At 57.3% G+C, this 22,178-nt stretch overlaps 2 protein-coding genes across 4 annotated transcripts in view; both read right to left on the bottom strand.

Moving 5' to 3' along the window:
* The window catches only part of SCRIB (scribble planar cell polarity protein), a 46,589-nt gene extending 46,316 nt beyond the window's left edge, over positions 1–273 (bottom strand). The window contains exon 1 of the mRNA XM_044453261.1: positions 112–273. Within this exon, the coding sequence (XP_044309196.1) occupies positions 112–273 (162 nt within the window). The remainder of the gene's footprint in view (positions 1–111) is intronic.
* A 4,133-nt stretch (positions 274–4,406) lies between these two features.
* Positions 4,407–21,066, bottom strand: PUF60 (poly(U) binding splicing factor 60). Of its 3 annotated transcripts, XM_044453280.1 has the most exons (11): positions 20,976–21,066; positions 18,062–18,157; positions 17,197–17,286; positions 16,176–16,226; positions 13,818–13,979; positions 13,633–13,725; positions 12,995–13,208; positions 12,452–12,642; positions 11,443–11,587; positions 5,078–5,313; positions 4,407–4,831 (listed from the first exon to the last, which is right to left on the bottom strand). In XM_044453280.1, the coding sequence occupies exons 1-11, from the start codon at positions 21,003–21,005 to the stop codon at positions 4,532–4,534; spliced, it is 1,608 nt and encodes a 535-aa protein (XP_044309215.1). In that variant the 5' UTR covers positions 21,006–21,066; the 3' UTR covers positions 4,407–4,531. The 3 variants fall into 3 exon arrangements, with proteins under 3 accessions (XP_044309215.1, XP_044309216.1, XP_044309217.1); XM_044453281.1 differs by lacking the exon at positions 16,176–16,226; XM_044453282.1 differs by lacking the exon at positions 20,976–21,066 and having other exon boundaries at positions 17,085–17,286.
* Positions 21,067–22,178: the final 1,112 nt, after the last annotated feature.

Below are 22,178 nucleotides of genomic sequence, written 5' to 3'. Positions count from 1 at the left end.
GGAGCCGCAGTCAGGGTCTGCGCGGCCACGCCGGCGCGTGCACGGCGGGCGGGTGGGCGCGCGCGAGGGCCCCCGGCCCGGCCCACCCGCGGCCTGGCGGCGGCGACCAACCTTGGGCAGCTCACGGAGCTGGTTGGCGTCGAGCAGAAGCTCCTCGAGGGAGCGGCTGTAGCGGTAGACGTCGTCGGGCACGGCCTGCAGCGAGCGGTGGCGCCGGTCCAGCGTCTCCACCTGCCGGTTGCAGCGCCACAGCGGGGGCATGCAGCGCAGCATCCTCGCCGCGGCCGGCGCCCGGGGCCGGCGCCGCCCGGCTCCTCTCAGCGGCCCGCCGCAGGCGACGGCGGCTCCTCCTCCCCGGCCTGAGGGCCGCCTCACTGCGCGCCGCGGGTCGCCCGGCCGCCCCGCGCGGGCCCTTCGTCCCTCGGGCCGCCGCTCCCTTCGCTCGCTCTCCCGCTCGCCCTCCGCGGCTGGAGCGGCCCCTCCGCCGGCGCCGCACCGCGCCGCCCCCGCGCAAAGCTCGATGGGAAAGGGCGGCCGCCCGCGCCCCCGCCGACTACGGCTCCCAGCGGCCCCCTCGCGCCACCGGAAGGAGCGCGCCGGCGCATCCGGCAGCGGGAGGGCCTGGCCGCCGAGCGGGCTGGGCGCCCGCCTGCGTGCGGCCCCCGTCGTCCCTCCGCGGAGGCCCTTGGCGCGCGGCCGCCGGGCCTGGCTCCGCTCGGCCCCTCCCGCCGCTGCTCCCCCGGCTGAGCGCGAGGGGCCTCCCGGCTTCCCGCCGGGGGCTCGGGCGGGCCGGCGGGCCACGCAGAAGCTGCGCGGAAGCCCCTTCCGACAGGTCGAACGGCCCCTGCCCGGCGGCGCGAGGGGAGCCGCCACCGCCTTCCGCGCGCCCGCCGCCCCCGCCCCCGCCCCCGGAGCCCCCGCCGTCGGGCCTCGCAGCCCGTCCTGCGCCCGGTCTGTGCGCTATTAACTGGGCGAGCCTGGGCGGCCATCACGGCCCTCGTGTCCCCCTTCTTTGACCTTCCTCTAGCTGCGTGAGGGGGTGTCACACGGAGGCGGGCCGAGACCTGTTCTCCCCCGCAGAGGAGGGCAGGACGCGCTCCGAGGGAGCCGAGCTCAGGGAACCCAGGTCCCATTTGGATGCCGGGGAGCCCTTCCTGCCAGTCGGGACCCCCAGGGCGTGGGGTGGGCTTCCCCGGGAGGTGGCTGAGCCCCCGTCGGTGAGGGTGTCAGTGGATAGCTGGACATGCACATGGTGGGCATCATGAGCGGAGCTGGATGGGGCCGTGGGTCAGACTGGATGGCCCGGGAGGACCCTTCTGACTTGCTCTGTTTCTGTGTATTTTGGAACTTTTAGTTTAGCCCTTCATTGTAGGAAAGATACTCTAGTAAACTTTGAAATTAGCAGATCCTTCTCAAGTTCTTCCACATTTTAGATGTGCATGACAAGGCTATGACATGCTTTCTCCTTTTATTCCATGACTGCTTAGTTTGCTCAGGAGCCTTTGGTGACTTTGTCGGAAGCCTTTTGGTAGTCCAAGTAATCAGCCTTGGGTGATACTGGATCATCCAGTCCGTGTCATGTACTCATTGACACTCTCAGTTCCAATCAGTTAGTGAGACAAGACTTGCCCTTGTGAAAGCCACTGTGATTTGGTTTTTTTTCCAGCAGGGGTTGTTCCTCTATGTGCTTACTGATTTTAATTATGCTTTCAAGCATTTTATCTAGAACATATGTTAACTGGTCTGTAATTCCCTGAATCCCCCTGGATCCATTTTTAAAAATTGGTGTACATTGGTAATTCTCCATTCCTCTGGTACAAAATCTGATTTTAGGGACATTAATAATTTTAGTTAAAAGTTCAGCAATTTCATGTTTGGGTTCTTAGTAATTCTAGGGTGAATTCTGCGTAGGCCAGGTGACTTGCTGACTTTGTTTGAGGTTGAGAATTCATCTTTGGTCACTACTCCTTGCCTTAATTCCTGAGACTTCCTTCCAGAATACATAAACTTAGGGACAAGTATCTGCTGTGAAGACTGATGCAAAGAATTTATTCAGCTTCCCTGCAGTCTCCTCACCCCCTCACCTTAATGCTCCTTTAATTCCATTATCAGCCAATGGCCCATCTGCTTCCTGAGCTGCTTGCTTTCTGCAAATATATTTAAATAATTATTTATTGTTAACCTTGATGTTGTTAGCAATGTGCCCCTTGCTTTTCGGATCACCTGCTAGCATCTCCCTTGTGCAAGCTTGCCTCTCATCTGCTTTTCTCATTTGGGCAGGACTTCCATTTTTTCAAGGAAACTTTCTCTGTGTGCCATCATAGCTGATGCCTTGGACTTTGTGCTACCTTTTCTCACTTCTGGTGTGCATATTATCTGAGCCTCTGTCATAATGCTTTCAGTAATTTCCAAGTGCTTTGATGAGATTTAAACTTCTTGATTCTCCTCTTCATCAGTGTCTTCTTCACCGATTCTCTCATTTTTGAGAAGCTTCCTTTTTTGTCGTCAAATATGTGTGTTGGGCTTCTGTGTCAATTTTCCACTTAACTGTATACTAAATCAAGTAAGACTGGTTACCATTTCCACCTTGTTCAACAACATTTACATCTTATGCCAAGTCCTAGGTAACAGCACTTGGGAGTAAATCTAGGGACACCTCTAGGGAACAGTTGTTTAGAACATTGAGAAAGGTGACATCTTTGTCATCATTGGAACATGTATTTGCCCAGTTAATTGGAAGGATGGACTGAAGCTACCCGTGATTACAGCACTTCTTCATCTGAAGGCCTCCCTGATACTTTCCATCACAAGATTGCCCTGAACATTGTCACATACGGAATGATAGCAGGTTTCTAAGACTAAATTAGTCTTGGATCCAGCTGTCGTCACTCACGGGGCTTCTGTGGAGCTGCACCTTTTAAATTTTTGGGCATCTTGGACTTTGATATGTGGAGCAACACCTCCCCCAGCAGCATGGGTAAGCATCAATGAGTTTTTGAAATCAGATTTTAAAATGGATTTGAATGGGATTTTTAAAAATAAAATGCTTTTTGAGGAAAAATCTATCTAAAGTTAGTTTTCTGTTTAAGATACACTATAGTCCAAAGGTTATTCTTCGTAAAATAAGGGTTAGCTTTTAATTATGTGGCATGAAGCTGTATGTTCATGCAATGTTTCACACACTGGGTAAATTAATTCCATTATTCCATTCACAATGTCATGCTGTTCCAGAGGTTTCTGCAAGATTGTTGGGCAATTTTTTAAACCAGATTTCACCACAGATGCTTGGTTTTACACTTATCAAAACTGTGAATTTGTGTCTGCAGAATCATGGTAGAGTTAGAAGGGGCCATGAAGGTCTACACACCTGTAACAAGTGCTTCTGTGTCTAATAAAAGAATCTACTACCACACACTTCTCCCGTGAGACAATATTTGCTCATCTAGTCAGATTATAAAATTTGAATAACTCTACATGCCATTCATTTCTTATAGAAAACAGCAATTTGATTTGGACATGAATAAACTGAGAGCTTATGCAATGCTGGAGTAAAATTTGAGTAGTGGATGGCATTATGTGTTGAAAAAATTAGGATTACTTTGTTTGGTGATTGTTAACGATATCAGTTTCATGTGTAATTATGATTTTATATAATTTATGTGATGTTCTGTCTGTTGCATATTTATAATCAAAAGATAAGGAAGAACTCCAGAAGGTTGGTGAGGCAGGACTTTCCTTTGCAGAAGCCATGCTGATTTTTCTGCAATAAAATTTTCTCTGTATGCTTAGTAACAATTGTAGGTATTGACAGCTGGTATTAGACTAGTAACCCTATACTGACACAAGGTTTCTCCCCGCAAAATGGGTGGAGGGCAGTTTTTGGAAATGTCTCTGCTTCCCTGTCAAAATCTGCTTCAGAGTTCAGAAATCTCCCAAAACAGATTAAGGGGTACAGGTCTCCCTCCCCGTTCTGTAAAGGGATGCCTTCTGTTCACAGGCAGACATGCCAGTGGTGCCTGGTGGGCCACTGAATGAACGCAGTGCTGGTCCAGAGGGGCCTGCTGGGGCCTGGGGCCAGCACAGCTCTTCTTGTGCTCTTATCCAGAACAAGCATTGAGGGAACTGGCTCTGGCCTCCAATATCCCGGATCTCTCTTAAAAACTGGTATTACGTTGACTGTCCGGTCTTCCAGCAGGGGAGCTCAGACTAGCAATTCCACTTTGGGGGTCCAGTGGAACCAAAGAACGTTTCCTTTTCAGTTAGCCCAACTCGCATGCTGCTCAGCCCTTACCGTCTTCCCAGGAAAAACGAGCCCCAGACTGGCTACCTGCCCCATTCGCCGTGGCGGAGGTCAGCAGTAAGGAGTTCTAGTTCATGCCCGCACACACACAACATGGGAATGGTCATCTTTTTTCTTTGCACTTTTATGCAAAATGACATACAGATCACAGGAACAAACAATGTGGGCCCAGGGGCGTAACTGAACACACGAAGGAGTTGAGAACACAGAAAAGTCTCTCTGGAGCAGAGTTCATGCTGACAGGTCACTGTTGTCAAACCTTTCCTGGTCATACACCTCAGCCACAACCTTCCTGCCAGCAAACCAACGGCCGTTCAAAGCTTGGATGGCTTTGTGAGTCTCTGAGGCCATGGAGAACTCAACAAAGATCTTGACGATGATCTCAGCATCTTCCTCCTCGCCTTGCTTCTCTTGGTATATGATGACTCTGTTGACAGCCCCAAACTTGCCACACTCCTCTGTCACTTCCCCTTCCAAGTCATCATCGATGTCTTTGGGGTCCACCATGTTCCGCAGGACCATTACGGTTGACTGTGGGGAGAGCAGAGGGACAAGGTCTCGTACCTCCAGGCTAACATGGACCGTAACGCCTGACCCCAAAGCTAGTGTGAAGCCACCAGCACCTCAGCGCACTAGTCACACTCCCCTCCCTTGCCCTCCACCTCCAGCCAGAACACGAAGCAAGATCTCTATAACCCCCACCAGCCACAATGCGGCCAACAGTCGCCACTCAGCAGCACCCCTGCGTTCTGCTGGCAGACGCCTGCCCCGACTCACCTCCTGCTTCCGAAGAAGCTTCTGCATCACCATATGGCGGGCGCTGCTGCCAGAGATGCTCATGTGCTCCTGTTCGCTGAGCATCTCGGGCCTCTCTGATTCCTGGAAAATTTCTTCCTCTTCCTTCTCCTTCTTAGTCTCTAGCAGGCCCAGTGTCGGGGGACTGGCCAAGATGGGGTTCACTACACCCACCTGGGGAATGGTGACAGGAATGGGTGGGCGTGCCGGAGTCACACCTGTGGGAAAAGCACAGCTCAAATGTGCTGGAGCAGCAGCAGACGACAACTCACGCCAACCAAGTTCCAATGCACAAATCAAGAAGATGTCCAGCTCTATCGGATGCATGCAGCATTTCTTACACAGGCAGTCCCTGGCTTAAGGAGGAGATTTGTATGCAAGGTGATCACATGAGTAAGCCAAATGCTCCTCTTAGTATGTGTACGTATTTTACCTCTCTATGCATATAAAACATGCAAGAAATACTTCCATATTCACTGAAGCATCTTAAACACAATATAGCACTGTAATACTGATAATAATACTGTAATAATAAAGAATACAGTACAGGTACTCGAGAGAGAATCTGTGTGTGTGCGCAAGGTCTACAGTATTGTAAAAAAACTAACAAAAACAGTTCTTAAAACAAGTTTAGAACATTTTTGAGTTAACATTAAGCCTAACGTTAACTGATGATAATGGAGATGAACTGGCTGCTGGCCAGCCAGGCTCTGCTTGTGCTGCTGGAGAGCGGGGCGGTTACCACTGGAGTCTAGTGTCCGATGCCGTGGAACAGAAAGCTCTAGGGAATTACACAGCCACTGAGAGAGGTGTTGCATAGTTCCCTAGAGATACTCACTGCTTTTCACCAAAGAGATTCGTACAGGGTTTATGACAGTCCATGTGCTTCTAAGTATGGGCTGTTCATAACCCAGATGTTTATTACCCAGGGACTGTCTGTATCCTACTTCTCCACAAGAATATAAGAAACAGCAGGCTGGACCAAAGCAGCCAGCTGTCCACAGGAAACTCAAAAGCAGAATGTGAGTGTAACACTGGACATCCTTAAAGAATTCTGAAGGGTTAGTGAGGCAAGACATACTTTTATGGAAACCATGCTGATTATTTCTCTGTAGGGCTTGTCCTTCAATATGTTTACTAATTTTTCTTTAATAATGCTTTCATTGACATTATGCTAACTGGCCTATAATTTTCCAAACCTGCCATGGATCCCCGTTGGCCATTTTTGACTCTTTTGGCACAGAAGCTGATCTTGAGGGACATTTCGCATGCGTCACAAATTTCATATTTAAATTCTTTGAGAACTCTAGGATGAACTCACTCTGGGCCTCCACTTTTTCAATGAAGCTGAGAATATAAAGCCAAGCCCAGACTCACTACCACCCAGTGGTGAACCTCCCCTTTGGAGTGAGTGGTGCCTGGGCAGCTCTTGGATCTCGGAGGAAGCCAATTTAGGAAAGAGCCTGCCTGGGCCAGCCTGTCCAGTGACCTCTGCCAGGAAGGAGACAGAGGGAGTGCAGCCCTGTTGGTTCTCGGCAGCTTTCGACACCCTCAACCATGGTGTCCTCCTGGATCGGGTGGCCAGCTCGGGGGCGGAGGCACTGCCTCGCAGCAGTTCCGCTCCTTCCTGACCAGCTGTGTCCAGAAGGTAGTGCTGGGGCGCAGTTGCTCTGCCCCATGGAGGCTGTACTAGGGGGTTCCACAGGGCTCTAAACCATCTCCCATGCTGTTCAACATCGACACGAAACCGCCAGGAGAGGTCTTCAGGAGGTTTGGACTGAGGTGTCGGAAGTATGTGGACAATGCTCATCAGTACATCTCACTTACATCTAATCCAGGTGAAGCAGTCTCTGTGCTGAACCTGTGTCTGGATGAGGGTCAATAAACTGAAATGCAATCCAAACAAGATGGAAGTACTGCTGGTAGGTGGGTTGTCTGACAGGTTGGAAGGAGCTGCACGCCCCCCAAAGGCCGGGGTCCACAGCTTGGGGGTGAACCCAGGACTAGCCTGGGTGGCCCAGGTAGACTTGGTGGCCAGGGGCACCTTCCTTCAGCTGGGATGGATATGCCAAATTTGCCCCTACCTGAACAGAGAGAGCCTGGTCACGGTTACTCACGCTCTGGTAACATCCGGATTAGATTACCGTAACGAGCTTTACATGGGGAAGCCTTTAGAGATGGCCTGGCGAAGGCAGCTGGCTCAGCATCAGGCTGCACGTTTAGCAGCAGGTGTTTGTTCGTGGGCCCAAGTGGCACCAGTTTTATACAAACGACGCTGGTTGCCGGTTGCAGGGCTGGGGTCCATTTGAAGTGCTTGGTTTGACGTATCAAGCCTGGCTACCGTCGGGACCGTCTTCCCCTATACACACCTGCCCACCCATTCAGAGGTGGGGAGGAGGTCCCTCTGAAAGAGCCATCCCGCAAGGAGCTGGATGGGGTGGCACCTAGGAGGGCCTTTTCGGTGGCTGCCCCCCACTTATACAATAGGTCCCCCAGAGAGAGTCACCAGGTGCCAACACTATTCTCTTTTTGGTGCCAAGCAGAAACATATCTCTTTGCCAGGCATTTTAACAACCGATTTGAACTTATTTAACGTTAATAGTGTGCACAGTCATCCCTTTGTCACTATATTTATTACTTTAAATGGCAACTATAATGTTGTTTTATTATGTTTTTATATCTATTTATTGAATCATTATTTTTAAGAACGGTGCTTCTGATTAATATTATAATCTGCCTAGAGATTCCTGTTGGAATAGTTGGCAGCGTGCAAGAGCGTAACCAACAAACCGATAAAACACTCCCGTCATCAGCGTTTGCTGCAGGTCCTCAGGCCCCATTCCTGAGGCAGGAGCAGGTGCCCGTCTGGCATCTTCTGCAGTGAAGGCAGAACAAAACAGGGCATTCCACTTCTCCACAATCCCCGTACCCTGCTTTAGTGCTCTTTAACTCCATCATCATTTAACCACCTCCCTAGCCGATTTTTTGCTTCTGACCCATTTAAAGAATTCTTCATTGCTGCCCTTGGCACTGCGAGAGATGCCCCCTCCAATGCTCTTTCGCGTCTGGCTTGGACACACTTGTGCTCCCTCGTGTGTCCTCCAGCAGGCAAGCCCTCGTTCTCTGAAGAAAGGCTCTTCTGGAGCGGCTTCCTTGGCCTTCCTCATTAATCGCACTGGTGCCTTCTTGGACTTGATGATACTTTTACTAACTTACGGCTTACGATTCTTGCTGAGCTTCTATTGTGGTTAACCACCAGGCGTCTAAGGGATTTAACCATCTTGTCCCTCCCTTTCAAATTCCTTTGCAGCACTTCCCTCATTTTAGAGAAGCTTCTTCTTTTGAAGTCAAAGGTGACAAGGTTGGACTTCGTGTCCATTCTCCACTTGACTATACACTGGGAGCGCTGTGCTCACTCCTTCAAGCAGGCGCATCACTATTTGCATGTCATCGCAGGCCCTGGGCAAATGAGTTCGGGCCAAGTCCAGGCTGAGACGCTCCATGCTTGATCAGAGCAGCGGCCTGTCCAGGCCAGTACTTTGTTCACGTGACGGCAAACCACCCTCTCACCCATCCTTCAAGTGGGATGGGCCGAAGAGGTTCCTTGGCCCATGCTCCCCAACAACTGGCGGAGGCAGGCAGAGTGCCTCTCATGGTGGAGGCAGCACACAGTCAACAAGTCTAGCAGCCACTGGAAGGATTCTCCTCCAGTCCCCTTTCAAAGCTGCTGCACTTGGTGCCCGCCAATGCTTCCTGTGGCAGTGAATTCCACCCTTCACTACTTCTTTCTCTCCCATTCATGGAATGACCTACGAGGAGGGGAGAATTTTCTTTTTAATTAAAAATTTCCTTTTTAGTTGCCACTAGCAGCTTAGTTCCTCACGCTCGCTTACAGAAAGCATGGATTCACAAAGAGGCTTCTCTGCAATCGCCTCTCTCCTCTTTAGTATTCCCTTAGTACAACTTGCTGTCCAATGGCCGCTCTGCCTGGTTTTTTTCTTCACAAAAGCATACAGGACTATATAGAGAATTATATACTGTCGATCTTTATGTTGTCGGTGATATTCTGCTCCCGCAGGCATTTCTTTGCTTTCTCCTTTGGCCTGCCTGCATTTCTGTGCCGCAAGCTCGTGCTCCTTTAGGCTCACTTAGCCTGGGCAAGTCTTCCGTTTGCTGAAGGACGCCTTCTGCTCCGTTCACCGCTCCCTTGATGCTCTTTGTTAAACCTGGTGGTAAAGGACGCAGTTCACCCTCCCTTTCCGAACACGCGGGACACGGGGGGCTCAGCTTCCGTCACTGTGGCTCTCGGTGTCACTTGATGTGCTTTTCATCGACACTTTACGGCACTGCGAGCGCACCAAGGGAGAACCCCTCCCATTCTTTGGGCATGTGCCGTCGGCCTCACTCGCACCAGGGTTTACTAAGGCATGTCTCTGCAGAGAAGGAAACCCTCCGCAGCCAGTTTGGTTCTGCGTGCTTCAACCGTGTGCCCAATCAAGCTGTCCTGCCCCTTCACGACCTGGAGCATCTTGACCATTTTGTGCGCGCCGAGTGGTGCCAAGCACGATCACATTCATTTCAGTTCCGGCTTGCGGCACAACAGAATGTGGAGGAGCAGAGCAGGGGAGGGGCAGCGCGTCCTTTGCAGGGCACTGCAGGAAAGAGCCCCGGCAGAGGAAAACCGGCCCGGCTTCAGGCAAGGGCAGTCCTGCCCCGCAGCCTCCCGACCTCACCGAAGGCTCTCGGGGTTGAGAGCACCCCGGGCAGGGGAGTGGGACGGCTGAAGGTCAAGGTCGGGGCGACGCAGCGTCGCAGTGAGCAGGACTGGCCAGGCCTCTCCAGCCCGGCCTCCTGCCTCCTGCCGTGGCTGGCCCCAGCCCTCCGGGAAGGCGTTTATTTGCCGCATTCGTATGCCGCCCGTGGCCACAGGCTCTCTGGGCGGCTCACAGCACAGGGAAACATACCGAGTGATAACGCCCCATTTCCCCACAAGGACTGACGGCCAGCAGAGCCAGCGGCCTTCAACAGATGCGCCTGTCCACCCGCTCCATCTGACCCGGCCTTAATTTCCTTTGCGAAGTCAGCCGGGCCAGTGGCCACATCACCCTCCCTCAGGCAGCAGCTGGTCCCATATCCCTTCCTTTTGCTTGCCCCAAACCCCTCCCAGTTTCACCACATTCCAGGGTTGTAAGGAAGGCAACTCCCCACCCTCGATCATTTTTAGCCTGTGTGATGTGCTGCTCCATTCCTCCCTTCCAGTGCCCCTTTCCCATAGTAGAAGCCCACAGAATGTCGGCTTTTCTCAGAGGAAAAAAGAGGCACTGCTTTCCCCGTTCAGAGGCTGCAGCCACCCGCCATTTGGCTGCCAATTCCCCAGCCTGGAGCCTGTGTGCCGGAGCTCTCTGCAGTCCCCTTAGTCTCCCCCAGCCCAAATGATGCGGCTAAATCCCTCTGTTTTAAAGAACACAGAATCTGTGCACTTTTTGTAGGCACAAATCACAATCTGTTTGCTGAAGAACAAGCAGAGAAGGATGACTGGGAAAACAGAGGCAGAGCACTGGAAGCGGCACCTGTAGCTCCATCCCAATGAAGGGGCGGCTCAGAGTTTGGCTATCGTTTCCCCTCATGCCAACCACCAACACCAGGAGCAGGTGAGACGCGCAGGGCCTGGCCGTGGCTTTAATTCCCGTGCTGAGCAGGCTGGAGTGCGGGTGAGGCAGCCAATCTGCAGATATCCCTGAACTCCAAGCAGACCATGAAGAGCTCCAGCCATCTCCCCAGGCGGGGCACGTGGGCCACCAGCAGGCCCACGGAGGCGTGTGGAGAGCAAAGCCGCCCATCTGAGACCATCCTTCTGCCTGCTGCAGCCCTACTGCACACACTGGCGGAGCTTAGCAACCAAGGACGCCCTGTGGTGAGGACAGCCACCCAAGCAAAGGTCCCGGCTCGGCCAGGGCCACTCTCCCTGCAGCCCTGGAAACGGCGGCCGACGCAACTGACTGAGCCAAGGCGGCCGTCGCGAGGCGTGCCCTGCTCTGCCTGCACACCCCAGATGGAGGACCCACCAGAGGGCGGAAAGGACTGACATGAAGCGCAGGGCGCAGCATCCTTTGGGACGGCCCACTGCCATTTGGAAGAAGGGCGAGTATCAGCCAATCAAGGTGCGCTTACGAACCCTCCACAGCCCCCCGGGGGGAGGACTCCTTTGCAGGCCAGGTGCCGGAGCAAAAGGGCAAAGCCGCCGTGTGTGCGAACTCTCAGGATGCCCCTGGAAAGGCTCCAGAGGGGCTGTCGGGCACCGAGTGGACGAGGTCAAGGGCGAGCCGCCCCCCGCCCAACAGACTCACCTGTGATCACACCCGGTGCCTGCGCAGCCATCACGGCCTGCGGGAGAGCCCCCAGGGGCTGGGCGAGGGTCAGTGCTGGCGTCACCAGTCCCGGGGTGGCCAATGTGCTGAGCACAGCAGCGCCTGTCACGCCTGCCACAGCCTCCTGCAACACAGGAATCCGCGGTGTGTCACTTCTGCCCAGGCAGCGCCAGCCTAGCTTTTGCAGAACAGAAGAGCAGGGAGGGGCCGGGAGGCGCTCCTGGCAGCCCCCAACTCGCCACTTGTCATACTGCTGGCAGGGAGGAAGCTCCTCCTGAGCTCCAGCCCGGAGCGTGGACCGCTGATTCTGTGTCCTGCACTCTGGTCCCGGCGAGAAGAACTCCTGGCCTCTCCTTGGGACCGGCAGAGGAACAGTCTCCGTCACAACCCTTGCCCTCCCCTCCATGCCTCACACAGCACCGATGCGGGCCACCTCCCTTGCTGCCCTGCCCATGTCAGAGCGGAGACAGATGCAGCCGCAAGGGAGGAAGGGAGCGAGCCGGAGTGCCAACACAAGAGGCGGCACCTACAGGGCAGACCAGGGGCGGGGGGGAGCACACGCCATCGGGGGCCACCGCTTCAAGACCCACCATTAAGCCAGACAAACCTGCCCCCAGCAGCTCCGCCCACTCACCCCCTGCCTCGTCGTTCTCCTGCTACTGCCAGCTCCACTTGGGGAGCCTCACCTGGACAGATGATGAGGACGAGCCTGGCCTGCCAGCGGCCCCAGGCCCCCTCCCCGCAGGGCTCGCCCACCCACCCTCCACATCTCAGCACTGTCTTGGGGGAAGAGGAAGAGGCGGGGCGTTGCGCGTGTGAGAGCAAGCGAGGGAGGCGTTTCTAGGCTCAAGCACTGCTACATCCAGCCCACGACAGGCTGTCCAGAGGGAACACCAGCCAGCCTGGGAAAGGGGCAGCTGCTTCTCCCTTCGTCTGGAGGAAGGGCAGCTCGCCTGGCCCCATTCACACCCCTGCCCCTGCCCCGTACCTGAGCAGTGATCTTCGCTGTGGCCGCTGCGGCTGCGACGGCAGCGGCAGGGGGCAGACCTCCTGGTGTTGCAGGAGTCAGGAGTGGCATGGGTGGAGTGACAGCTTTGCCCACGCGGAGGTACTGGCCCCCCAAGTCGAAGAGGTTCATGGAAGAGACGGCGTCTTGCGAGGACTGCGCCTTCTCGTACTCTGCAAAAGCAAGGCCAGGAGCATGAGCACTGCTGCCGCGCGAGCACACAAGAGGCAGCACCTGGGCCGGGCTGAGGGCGCTCCAGCCGGGCCCTCTGCTCACAGCGACCCGGTGCTTCGAGAGGGAACGGCGTATGCCTTACTACACTGAACCGTTTCTGAACTACACGCAGCAGCGTAAAGTAAGGCCGTCACAAACCCCCACGGGCCAGGCGTGCCCGCCGAGAAAGCCCAGCGCCTGCCTCCCTCCCTCCGCAAGGCTCTCCCGTGCGCGGCCAAGACCGCCTGGGGGCACCCTGCCCGGAGCATGTCAGGTCCTGGCAGTCCTTGCGGGGCTGGCCCACTGGCTCACCGATGAAGCCATAGCCCTTGTGCTTCCCGGTCGTGGGGTCTCGTGCCAGCGTGCAGGACTTGATCTTCCCAAAGGCCTCAAAGACACTCTTTATATCGTCGTCGGAAAGGTCCTGGTGAACTGACGCCACGTAGATGCGGTTGAACGCCCGGGCCTCTTCTGCCAGCTGATCGATGATGGGCTGGGCCTGGCCGATGTTGCTGGGCCTTCCCACCTGCGGGGAGGCGACGCTCTGTGACGGAGGCGGGCACTGCCGGGCTGGGAGACCGCCTGCGTCGCCACCACCCAGGATGGCCAGAAGGCCAGCCACCCGCACCCGCGGGCAGGCGGGCCAAAGGACAAGCCAGGAGAACCACAGGAAGGCGCTCCGGTGGCTCGGCACTTTCCTCCGGCACTGCGTGGGCGCGGGAACAAGGACAGCTCAGGACCGCCGCGGAACCCGGGGCCTGGCACGGGCCTCGGCTCCCTGCAGAGGGGGACAGGTGTCCCACGAACCCGATGATGGGGCAGGCGGTGCGTGGTGATGCGGGCATCTCACACGCCAGGCCAGGCGTTGGGGCCCTGCACTCCTCCCTCCCGCCACGAGGCGTGCAGACGGGCTGCGCCGAGCCTTCCTGGGCAGAGCTTCCCGCACCCACCTTGATGTTCCGCCCGCCCAGCATGACCGAGTTCATCTGTTCCAGGGCCAGCTGAGCCGCTTCCGGCACCTCGTACTCCACGAAGGCAAACCCCTGGGGGAAGAGGGGCCGTGTTACCTTGCAGCCAGCGGAACCCCCCACCGCACCCCCACCAGCTGCCTCAAGCTGAGCCAGCCCTCACCCACCTTGTGCTTCATGGTGACGGAATCCCAGGACATGTCGATGCTCTTGATGGGGCCGAAGGGGGCAAAGGCCTGCCGGATTGTGTCCTCCCCCAACTCGTAGTAAATGGAACCCACGTAGACCCGGCACATGATGGCCAGGGCCCGCTGCCGCTGGGCTGCCATCTGTATCGGAGAGAAGGGCTGGCTGGTCAGCACACGGGGCAGGGGCAGGCGAGGAAAGTCCCCCCACCCTCCCTGGGGGAGCAGCGGAGGGCTCCAGGGTGGCACGTGGAGGCTCTCCGGCAGCCCAGCCCAACCCCCTCGCTCCTGCAAGAGGAAACAGCCCACAGTCTGCACCGCGTCCCGCTGCAGGCACAAGGGCTCCGCCTCCCAGCCCGGGGCAGCAAGAGATCCAGGTCTGGGCACCTCACTTCCACCTTCTCTGGACGGACTTCCCCCACCCGCCCGGAAGAAAGGCCCCTCCAGATGCAGAGCCCTTCCTACGCCCGACCGATGGTGCCGGGGAGGAAGCGCCCGCCACTCCCCAGGCACCACCTCACCACCGCCGGAAACGAACAAGCACTGCCTCGGTAGGAGCCCAAGTCATCGGCCCGGGCTAGACCCAAAGCTGCTCTCTCACAGCAGCACCCCCGCCCCGGCCCCCCGTACGTAGCACCAGCAAAAGCAACCGCTCTTTGAGGGTGCAAAGCCCTGACCTGTCCTTGAGAGGCCACACGGAAATAGCTGGGGAGCCTCGCAGGCCGTGCGGGAGTCGCGTGGGCCCTGGGCACGGGCACTGCTGCACCGGGCAGAGGAACCCAAGCGGGCCTTCCAGACTATCCGGGTGCGGTGGCCCGAAAGAGCCTGGGACAGGCAGCCTTTGCCTGTCCCTTGGAGGCTGCGCTGCTTTGTGGGACTGCACAGCCGGGCCTGCCCCTCCTTGCTGTCTCCCACCCAACGTCCCCCGGGAGAGAACTTCGCGGGCGAGAGGCCTGGCCCCTGCAAGCCCAACCTCCCCGCCCTGGAAGAGGCCTGGTTCTCTGGAGCGGCCCGAGCCAGCCAGCAGGCCTCAGGGGGTGGCTCCCGGTTCCCTCCCGCTGCTGCTGCGCACTAAGACACCCGGGGCTGGGTGACGAGCGTGAGGCCCTACACACTCCCCAGTGTTCAGGAGCCAGCAGAGCCAAGAGTTCAGGAGAGAGGCGGTACGGACTTGTGAGGGAAGCACATGGGGCAAGGGGAGCCAACCCCACCCCCCGACTCCGCGGGGCTGTCTGCTCCTCCCCACTGCAAGCAAGCTAGCAAGCAAGCGAGCAAGGAAGCCGTGCCAAGCAGCCGCCAGAGCCAGCGGGAAAACAGCCGGCTGCCCTAAGACGAGGCACCACAGTGAGTTGTCAGGGGCACACGGCCAACATCAGCTGAGCACTCATGTAATCCGTGCACCTGCCCCTGCAGCTAGCGAAGACCGCCCCCCCGCCCCCCCGAGAGGAAAGCGGCCCGAGCCTGCTGCCTACTTGGGACCGGCCCTGCAGCACGCTTGCTTGCTCACTGGCGCTTTCTCCTGCTGCCACGAGCCGGACTCCTCAACGGCTCCAGGGAGCTCAGTCCGCTTCTACCTGCTGAACCCCACGCAGCAGTGGCTGGCACGCCTCGGCAGCCTCCACGGTGCTGCCGCGAGAGCCGGAGCCGTTCTGGCCCCCTGGACACCACGGCCGCGAGGCTCCAGGGAGGGTCCGGGCCTGCCCGCAGGAGCCCGGGCAGCCCTGCTCTCTGCGCCCGCTCCTCAGGGGAGGATCTGGGCGGCCTCCAGGGTGCCGGGACAACTCTGCTATCTGCCCTACACATGGGCTCCGTGTGCCCCGTCAGCCACTGCTCAGGGCCCTGTGCCCGGGGAGGGGGCGGCTTTGCAGCCACCGCCTTCCTCCAGCTCTCCTGGCCAGAATCCACAGGCCACTTCTGCTAGTCCTCTTCCAGGAGGGGCTCCCACTTGCCACGGGTGCCTGCCACGCCCCAGCACCCAGCTGCCAGGCCTCTGGTGTCCCTTGCTGGCCCACAGGCAAGTTACCTTGGCAGGTACTTTTAGGTCAGGACCTCAGCGTCCCTAGAAAGGCGGCTCTCCCAGCTGCTTGTGCCTAACGCTCGCTCGCTCGCTCTCTCTGCCTCTGCCTCTCTCTCTCTCTGCCCAATGCCTCCTCCACGGGCCCCAGCTGCCCCCAGCCCAAGGTCTTCCACTGGGGAGCTTACACTTGGCCTTGGTTGGCGGGGCATGTCCGGAGCAGGTAGGTATGTGGAGGGAGAGGGAGGGTTCCCCGCTAAGTCCTCCCCCAAGCTAGGCCCTGACTAAGACCAAGTGCCCCAGAAGAAGTGAACGTGTCTATTGACCGATTGTAAAGGTGAGAGAGGATCTCCAAAGCCCATTGTCACTGCTGCCATCTGAAAGACAGTAAAGACAGAGTTCAGTCTGTGGGAGCTGAGCACATGGCGGCTTTTTGTCAACACTCAAGCGGAAGAGGCCTCTCCTTCCTTCCTTCCTTCCGTCCTTCCTTCCTTCCTGTCTTCCTTCCTTCCAACTCTCCTTTCTTCCTTCTTGCCTGCCTGCTGCCTCCTCCTCGCTGCACAGCCCCTGCCAGCCCCAGGGAGCGAGGGGGGAGGGTCAAGACAGCACCGGGGCCTCTCCAACCCTCGGCAGAAGACTAGCGGCCAGGAGCTCCCCACCCCGCCCACAACAGCCAGGGCTGCCCAACAGCCTCGCACCAGCCCTCCCAGCCACCCTAGCCCGGGCCAGGACTCCTGAGTGGGAGGGGCTCCGGTAGCAACTAACACCCCTCCTGTCCTGGGGGCGGACCAGAGCTCGGTGGTAGAGCCCCTGCTTTGCATGCAGAAGGTCCGGCGTTCAAGCCCCGGATCCAGATCGGGGGACTGGGAAGGGCCTTGCCCAAAACCTCGGAGAGCCACTGCTGCCAGAATGCGCCAACAAAATCCAGGCTAGAGGGACTGAAGTCTGGCTCAGCTCGCGGCAGCTTCTGACATTCCTCAAACCATCACGGTTCATGGCTCACCGCTCCTGCCAGGGCAAGGCTAGCGGAGCCGACAGTCCCAGGCGCCCCACGCCGGGCAGGCGGCTGCGGGACTCCCAGGAGGGAGCTCCCTTGGCGCACTCTCACTCCCCCTTCAAGCGGCTGTGCTCCCTCCCCAGACGGGAAGTGCAGGCGAGTCTGGGGCCTGGGGCCTCACCGGGCAGGCTGAGTGCGACACACTTCAATTTCACAGCGGAAACGGAAGCGAAAGTACCTGGCTCCAGGCAGATCTCAGGGCTGTGCAGTGGCTCTAAGTGCATAAAGGGCTCCACCCTTGCGGAGGAGGAGAGTCACGCATGGGCCTCCCTGGAGGGGAAGGCGCTCACCTGAAGGTTGGTGAGCTGCTGCTGCTGGTGGGCGATGGTCTGCTTCACCAAGACACTCTTGATGCTCTGCTCCATCGCATACTTCTTGGCCTGTGCGGGGGTGGGGAGAAGAACACCGAGCGTCACAGAGCCGGCAGGCGCGGGTCAAGTCGAGGCACCCATCCCACGACGCGGGAAATGAGTGCTGGGTGGACCGACCAGAGGGCTGCCCAGACCGATGCTCCGCTCCCACAGCGGACCCCTCAGGCAGGGCCCCGGAGAAACGCAGCTGCTCCTGCTCCCTGCCAGCTGTCTGAGGGAGCCACACTGCCCGTAATCCTGGAAGTGCTCTCTAGCCACCAAGGCCTGTGGGGCTCGGGAACCTCAGGCATCAAGCGCTCCGCAGACAGCTGCCTCCTTCCCCCTGGCCACACAAGCACCATCTGCCCAGCCCAGTCCAGCCAGGTCAGCTTCACCCCTAAGCTTGGCAAGTCTGTGCCCCAGAATCTTGAGTTCTTTCATCTTTGAAACAAGCCCCGGCAGCTGATGGAAGCCGCTTTTCAAAAGGCCTCGAGGCCACCCTGGGAAAGGAGAGCAGGCATCCCCCAACCCACGTATGCTTAGGGTCTAAGACACCCCCCGCCACTGAGGCTTCACCCCGAGGACCCTCCATCACAGACACTGGCAGAGAGCAGGCGAGTGCAGCTGCAGTTTCAGATCCAGACCCGTGTTCAAGCCCCTGAAGGCACTTGCTGGTGGCCCTGCAAAGACCTCCCACCTACAGGCTGGGTTGCTTTCATCGTCCCCCCCCTCGCCACCCCTGCCATCCCTCCTCCCCCTGAAAGGCCGGGCTTCACAGCAGGCGAACCCTGGTCGAGCGACTCACCTTCTGAAGAGCCTCCTGCTGCTCCGGGGTGAGAGGGGGGAGCCCCAGCTTGGCTGCGGTGCTTTGCCCATTCTCTACCTTGACAGTCTCTGTGCCCTGCAATGAGAGAGACATCCAGAAAGGCTGCCTCAGCCGAGCAAAGCCACACGCAAGTACACAATGCTGCATCCGTCGCGGCCCTGAATCAAGTACACTGAAGTGCAGAGGAAGGCCCCCAGCTCCGGAGAACCAAGTCCTGGGCCCAGTGCTCTTCAACACCTTTATCAACGATTTAGATGAGGAAGTACAAGAAACAGTAATCAAATTTTCAGATGATACAAAACTGGGTGGAATAGCAATCACCCCAGAAAGCAGAATGAAGATCCGGGCACCCTTGATAAACTTGAATGCTGGGCTGAAAACAACAGAATGAGATTCAATTGGAGCAAATGACAAGTGCTAAAGCTCGGAAGAAGAAACCAAAGGCATCCATACAAGATGGGGAGCACGAGGCTCAACAGAACTGACAAAGAAAAAGACCTCAGGGTTCCTGTGGACAGCAGGCTAAACAGGAGCCAGCAATGGGATGCAGCCGCCGAAAGGGCAACGGCCATTTTGAGATGCATTAACAGAAGGATTACTTCACAATAACAAGAAGTAGCAGTTCCTCTATACTCCTCACTAGCAGACCTCACCTGGAATACTGTGTCTCATTCTGGGCACCGAGATTAAGAAACGTGCAGGAAAATTAGAAAGGGTCCAGAGGAGGGCAACAAAAATGATCCAGGGTTTGGAAACACTGCCCTGTGAGGAGAGACTGAGGGAACTGGGCATGTTCAGCCTTGAGAAGAGAAGAATGAGGGGCAACATGGTATCCCTTTACAAGTACCTCAAAAGCTGCCACAAGGAAGGTCAAGATCTCTTCTTGCTGATGCCAGAGTGCAGGGCACAGAAGAATCCATTCAGGAGGTGACAACCCAGACTCAGGCTAGGTATCAGGAAATGGTTCCTGACCGTCAGAGCAATACAAAAGTGGAACCAGCTGCCTAGAGAGGTCATGGGCTCTCCATACTGGAGACATTCAAAAAGAGACTGGACAGCCATCTGAGTGGGATGGTAAATGGGTGACCTGCTACAGCAGAGGGTTGGACCTGATGGCCTTCTGGCCCCTTCCAGCTCTACTATTCCATGGGACAGCTTGGAACAGCAAGGGTGGTTCTGTCAGCTGCTGCAGGAGGCCAAGCTGTGTAGTCATATCCTAACCATTTAATCTGTTAAAATTCAGTTTATCCTTACTGAAATACAATATAAAATATAAATAACAGGATAAACAGTATTTCATTGTTTGTTATATGCTGTCCAGAAACTTCAGCTACTGTGTGACACAGAAATAAAATTGACAGCAACTTGCCAGCACCCCAGCTATGGATCTTGGCTCTGATCTCCCACTAAAGCTCAGAGACATTTAGAAAGCTGGTCACTCCCAAGAACCTCGGAAGGCCTGAAACGAGCCCTCACCCACCCTTCCCTTGGCATGGGATGCCCTGCTTGAAGAGCAGTGAGGACAGACCAGAGAGGCCACTTCAAAGCAGTGCAGAGAAGGGGAACCAGCACATCATTACAAACTCCAGCACATTTCTCTGTTGCCCAGTTGTTCAATGTATTTCTAGAGAATGAGTCCAGTGCATCTGAGAAAGCATGTCTATCTTTCTTGGGAGCTTGGAAAGGTGTAAAAATAACAGTCAATGCCATTGCCCCTCCCAGGCAAGTTAAAAGAAAGGGAGAGCAAAAGGGAAATGAGCATCAGATCCGAAGAGGAGCTGCTGGCCATTGCAGGACAATAGCAACAGCACTTCATTCAATTCAGCTTCCTGTTTCTGATGGTTCTGAGCATTAAAAAATCCATGGCGGCCAGCCTCTTTTCCTCCATTCATTTGCTTACAGAGGCCTTTTTTCTGATTATTTGCAAGTCACCACAGGTATCACTGAAACAAGCAAGTGGGCTTCCGGAAGAGAGGCAAAGGGCTCATCTCATCTGCTAACATGCCCCTGGGATTCCAGAATGGGCCAGAAAGAAGCCGCTTTCCCTCCTTGGCATCAGAGCCACGGCACATCCTCGCTTCTCCAACAGCTGCCTGCGCTTTCAGCACCCCAGAAAGAAACCAAAGTCGCCAGCCCGCTGCACTCCCACGCAACAGCCGCAGGAGCTTCTGCGCCGGAGAAACAAGAGGCGGGCGGGCACGGGGGCTCATTGCTACTCTGGAAAACATTTCACCCGCCAGAGAAGCCCCCAAGGAGGGCTTGAGCGCTCTCATCCACCGGCAACCCTCCTACGAGCGGCAGCACTTTCGCGCTGCTGCTTCGAGATGGAACAGGGGCGGGAGGCTGCTTTGCGCGCTAGGCCGATGGAGGACGGGGCCCGTGGGCTGGTCTAGTCTCCCGCACCCTGGCCCCAAAGCCACCCGGCTCGAGGCCATCCCGCAGCCGCCGGCCCAAGTTCGACTAGCGGAACCGATCCCGAAGCACCAGCAAGGCCTTGGGTGGAACACGGGGTTCCGCCCCTCCTGCGCGCGTGGCTGCCCCTACGGCCGGCACAAGGAGCGCGCCCACGGGGGCCGTACGCCCGGGCCACGGGGGTCCCGCTTCCCCCTCCCACGGACAAGCGCGCGGCCGCAAGGAGACTACAGGTCCCGGCGGGCCACAACAGCCGCCGCCGGTGAAGGCGCGAGAGAAAGGGGCGCAGGGCACGCTGGGAAGTGTGGTCCTTGCCGTCCCGACTACCGTCACCCGCCCTCCCGCGCACACAAGGTCCCCGCTCCGGCCCAGCGACGGCGGGAGCCAGGCCCCCAGGCCGCCGGGGGACGAGGAGCCCCTCTCCCGGTCCCGAGTCCGTCTCTTTCCACTCCTCCCGTCCGCCGCGGAGAGAACAGCTCACCAGAGACAGAGCCGTCGTCGCTGCCGCCATCTTCGTCGTCTCCTCCTTCCCCGAGAGCAGCGACCTCGCGAGAACTTGGCGGCCGCGAGAGCCCTCGAGCCAGTTCTCGCGAGGACAGCAGGGCAAATCGTGAGCAGGGGCAAGGAGACCCCGTGCCGCGCGCCTGCGCGCCTTCCGGCTCTGGCCGCCCCTGGGACGGAGGGGGCGCTGCGCTGCGCGGGATTTGCGCGGGGGCCCTGCCGGGACGCCCCCTCGGCGCAGGCCCCTGCGCGGCCCTCCAGTCCGAAGCACGCACCCCGCCCGGCAGAGCGGCAGGCTCCGCGCGGCTGCCCCAGGCCGGCGCCCCGTGCCGGGGCCAGGAGCCCGCCCGCGCGCGCTGAACCCGCTCCTGGGGCCGGCGCGGCTCCTTCGCGGGCCAGGGGGCTTCCGTGCACGTGTGAAAAGGGTTGCCCGTCCTCCTCGGCGCTGGGACTCCGGGAGGGAGGGAAGCGTCTCCTCGTCGACCCCCCCCCCCAGCCCGCAAACACGACCTATAAGTTTGTACACCTCCTACCGTATTCAGGACAGGGAATAAAGAACTGAAAAGGAAATAAAGAACTGCCTTCGACGCATGGTAACCTTATGAATTGCGGGCGATGAAGCAGCTTGGGAGACGGCTAGAGCGTAGGTGGAGGAAATCACGGGATGAATCTGACCGAACACACTTGAGACCCCACTATCAGGCCTATGCTGTGGCGATGAGGGCGGCGAAAGAGATTTTTTCCGCTTCCATTGCCTCTTCACAATGCCGTCCGGCGGAGCTTTTTCGAGTGGTGCAAGGCCTGGTTCGTTCAGGTCCTAAGGAAGACCTGGTTCCACCCTCAAAGGCCCGCTGTGATGACTTTGCCAGGCATTTCAGGGAGAAAATCGCTCAGATTCGTCACGAGCTGGACACCACTAGTGAATCAGGTTTTTGGGGAGACACCAATGCTGCCGTCTGGTCCAGAATTATTGGATGAATTTCAGTTACTGCGGCCCGATGATGTGGACAAGGTGCTTGGACGAGTACGTCCCACCACTTGCCTATTGGACCCTTGCCCGTCTTGGTTAATAAATAATTCCAAGCACGGGATTGGGATCTGGATCTTGGAAGTGGTTAACTCTTCTCTGAGGGAGGGTCGGGTGCCTGCCCCTTTAAAGGAGGCGGTAGTCCGACCGGTCCTG

Source organism: Varanus komodoensis, unplaced genomic scaffold (genome assembly GCF_004798865.1).
Source record: "Varanus komodoensis strain SLA01 unplaced genomic scaffold, ASM479886v1 scaffold78, whole genome shotgun sequence".
NCBI classification, from domain to species: domain Eukaryota; kingdom Metazoa; phylum Chordata; class Lepidosauria; order Squamata; family Varanidae; genus Varanus; species Varanus komodoensis.
The sequence above is the reverse complement of the archived record's forward strand: the minus strand, read 5'-3'. Positions and strand labels throughout refer to the sequence as shown.

Coding starts and splice junctions, on each gene's coding strand:
- PUF60 (XM_044453280.1), bottom strand. CDS start 21,005: ATGGCGGCAGCGACGACGGCTCTGTCTCTG. Junction 13,726..13,817: donor CCGTCACCATGAAGCACAAG/GTGGGTGAGGGC, acceptor CTCTTCCCCCAG/GGGTTTGCCTTCGTGGAGTA. Junction 12,643..12,994: donor CAAGGGCTATGGCTTCATCG/GTGAGCCAGTGG, acceptor TTGCTTTTGCAG/AGTACGAGAAGGCGCAGTCC.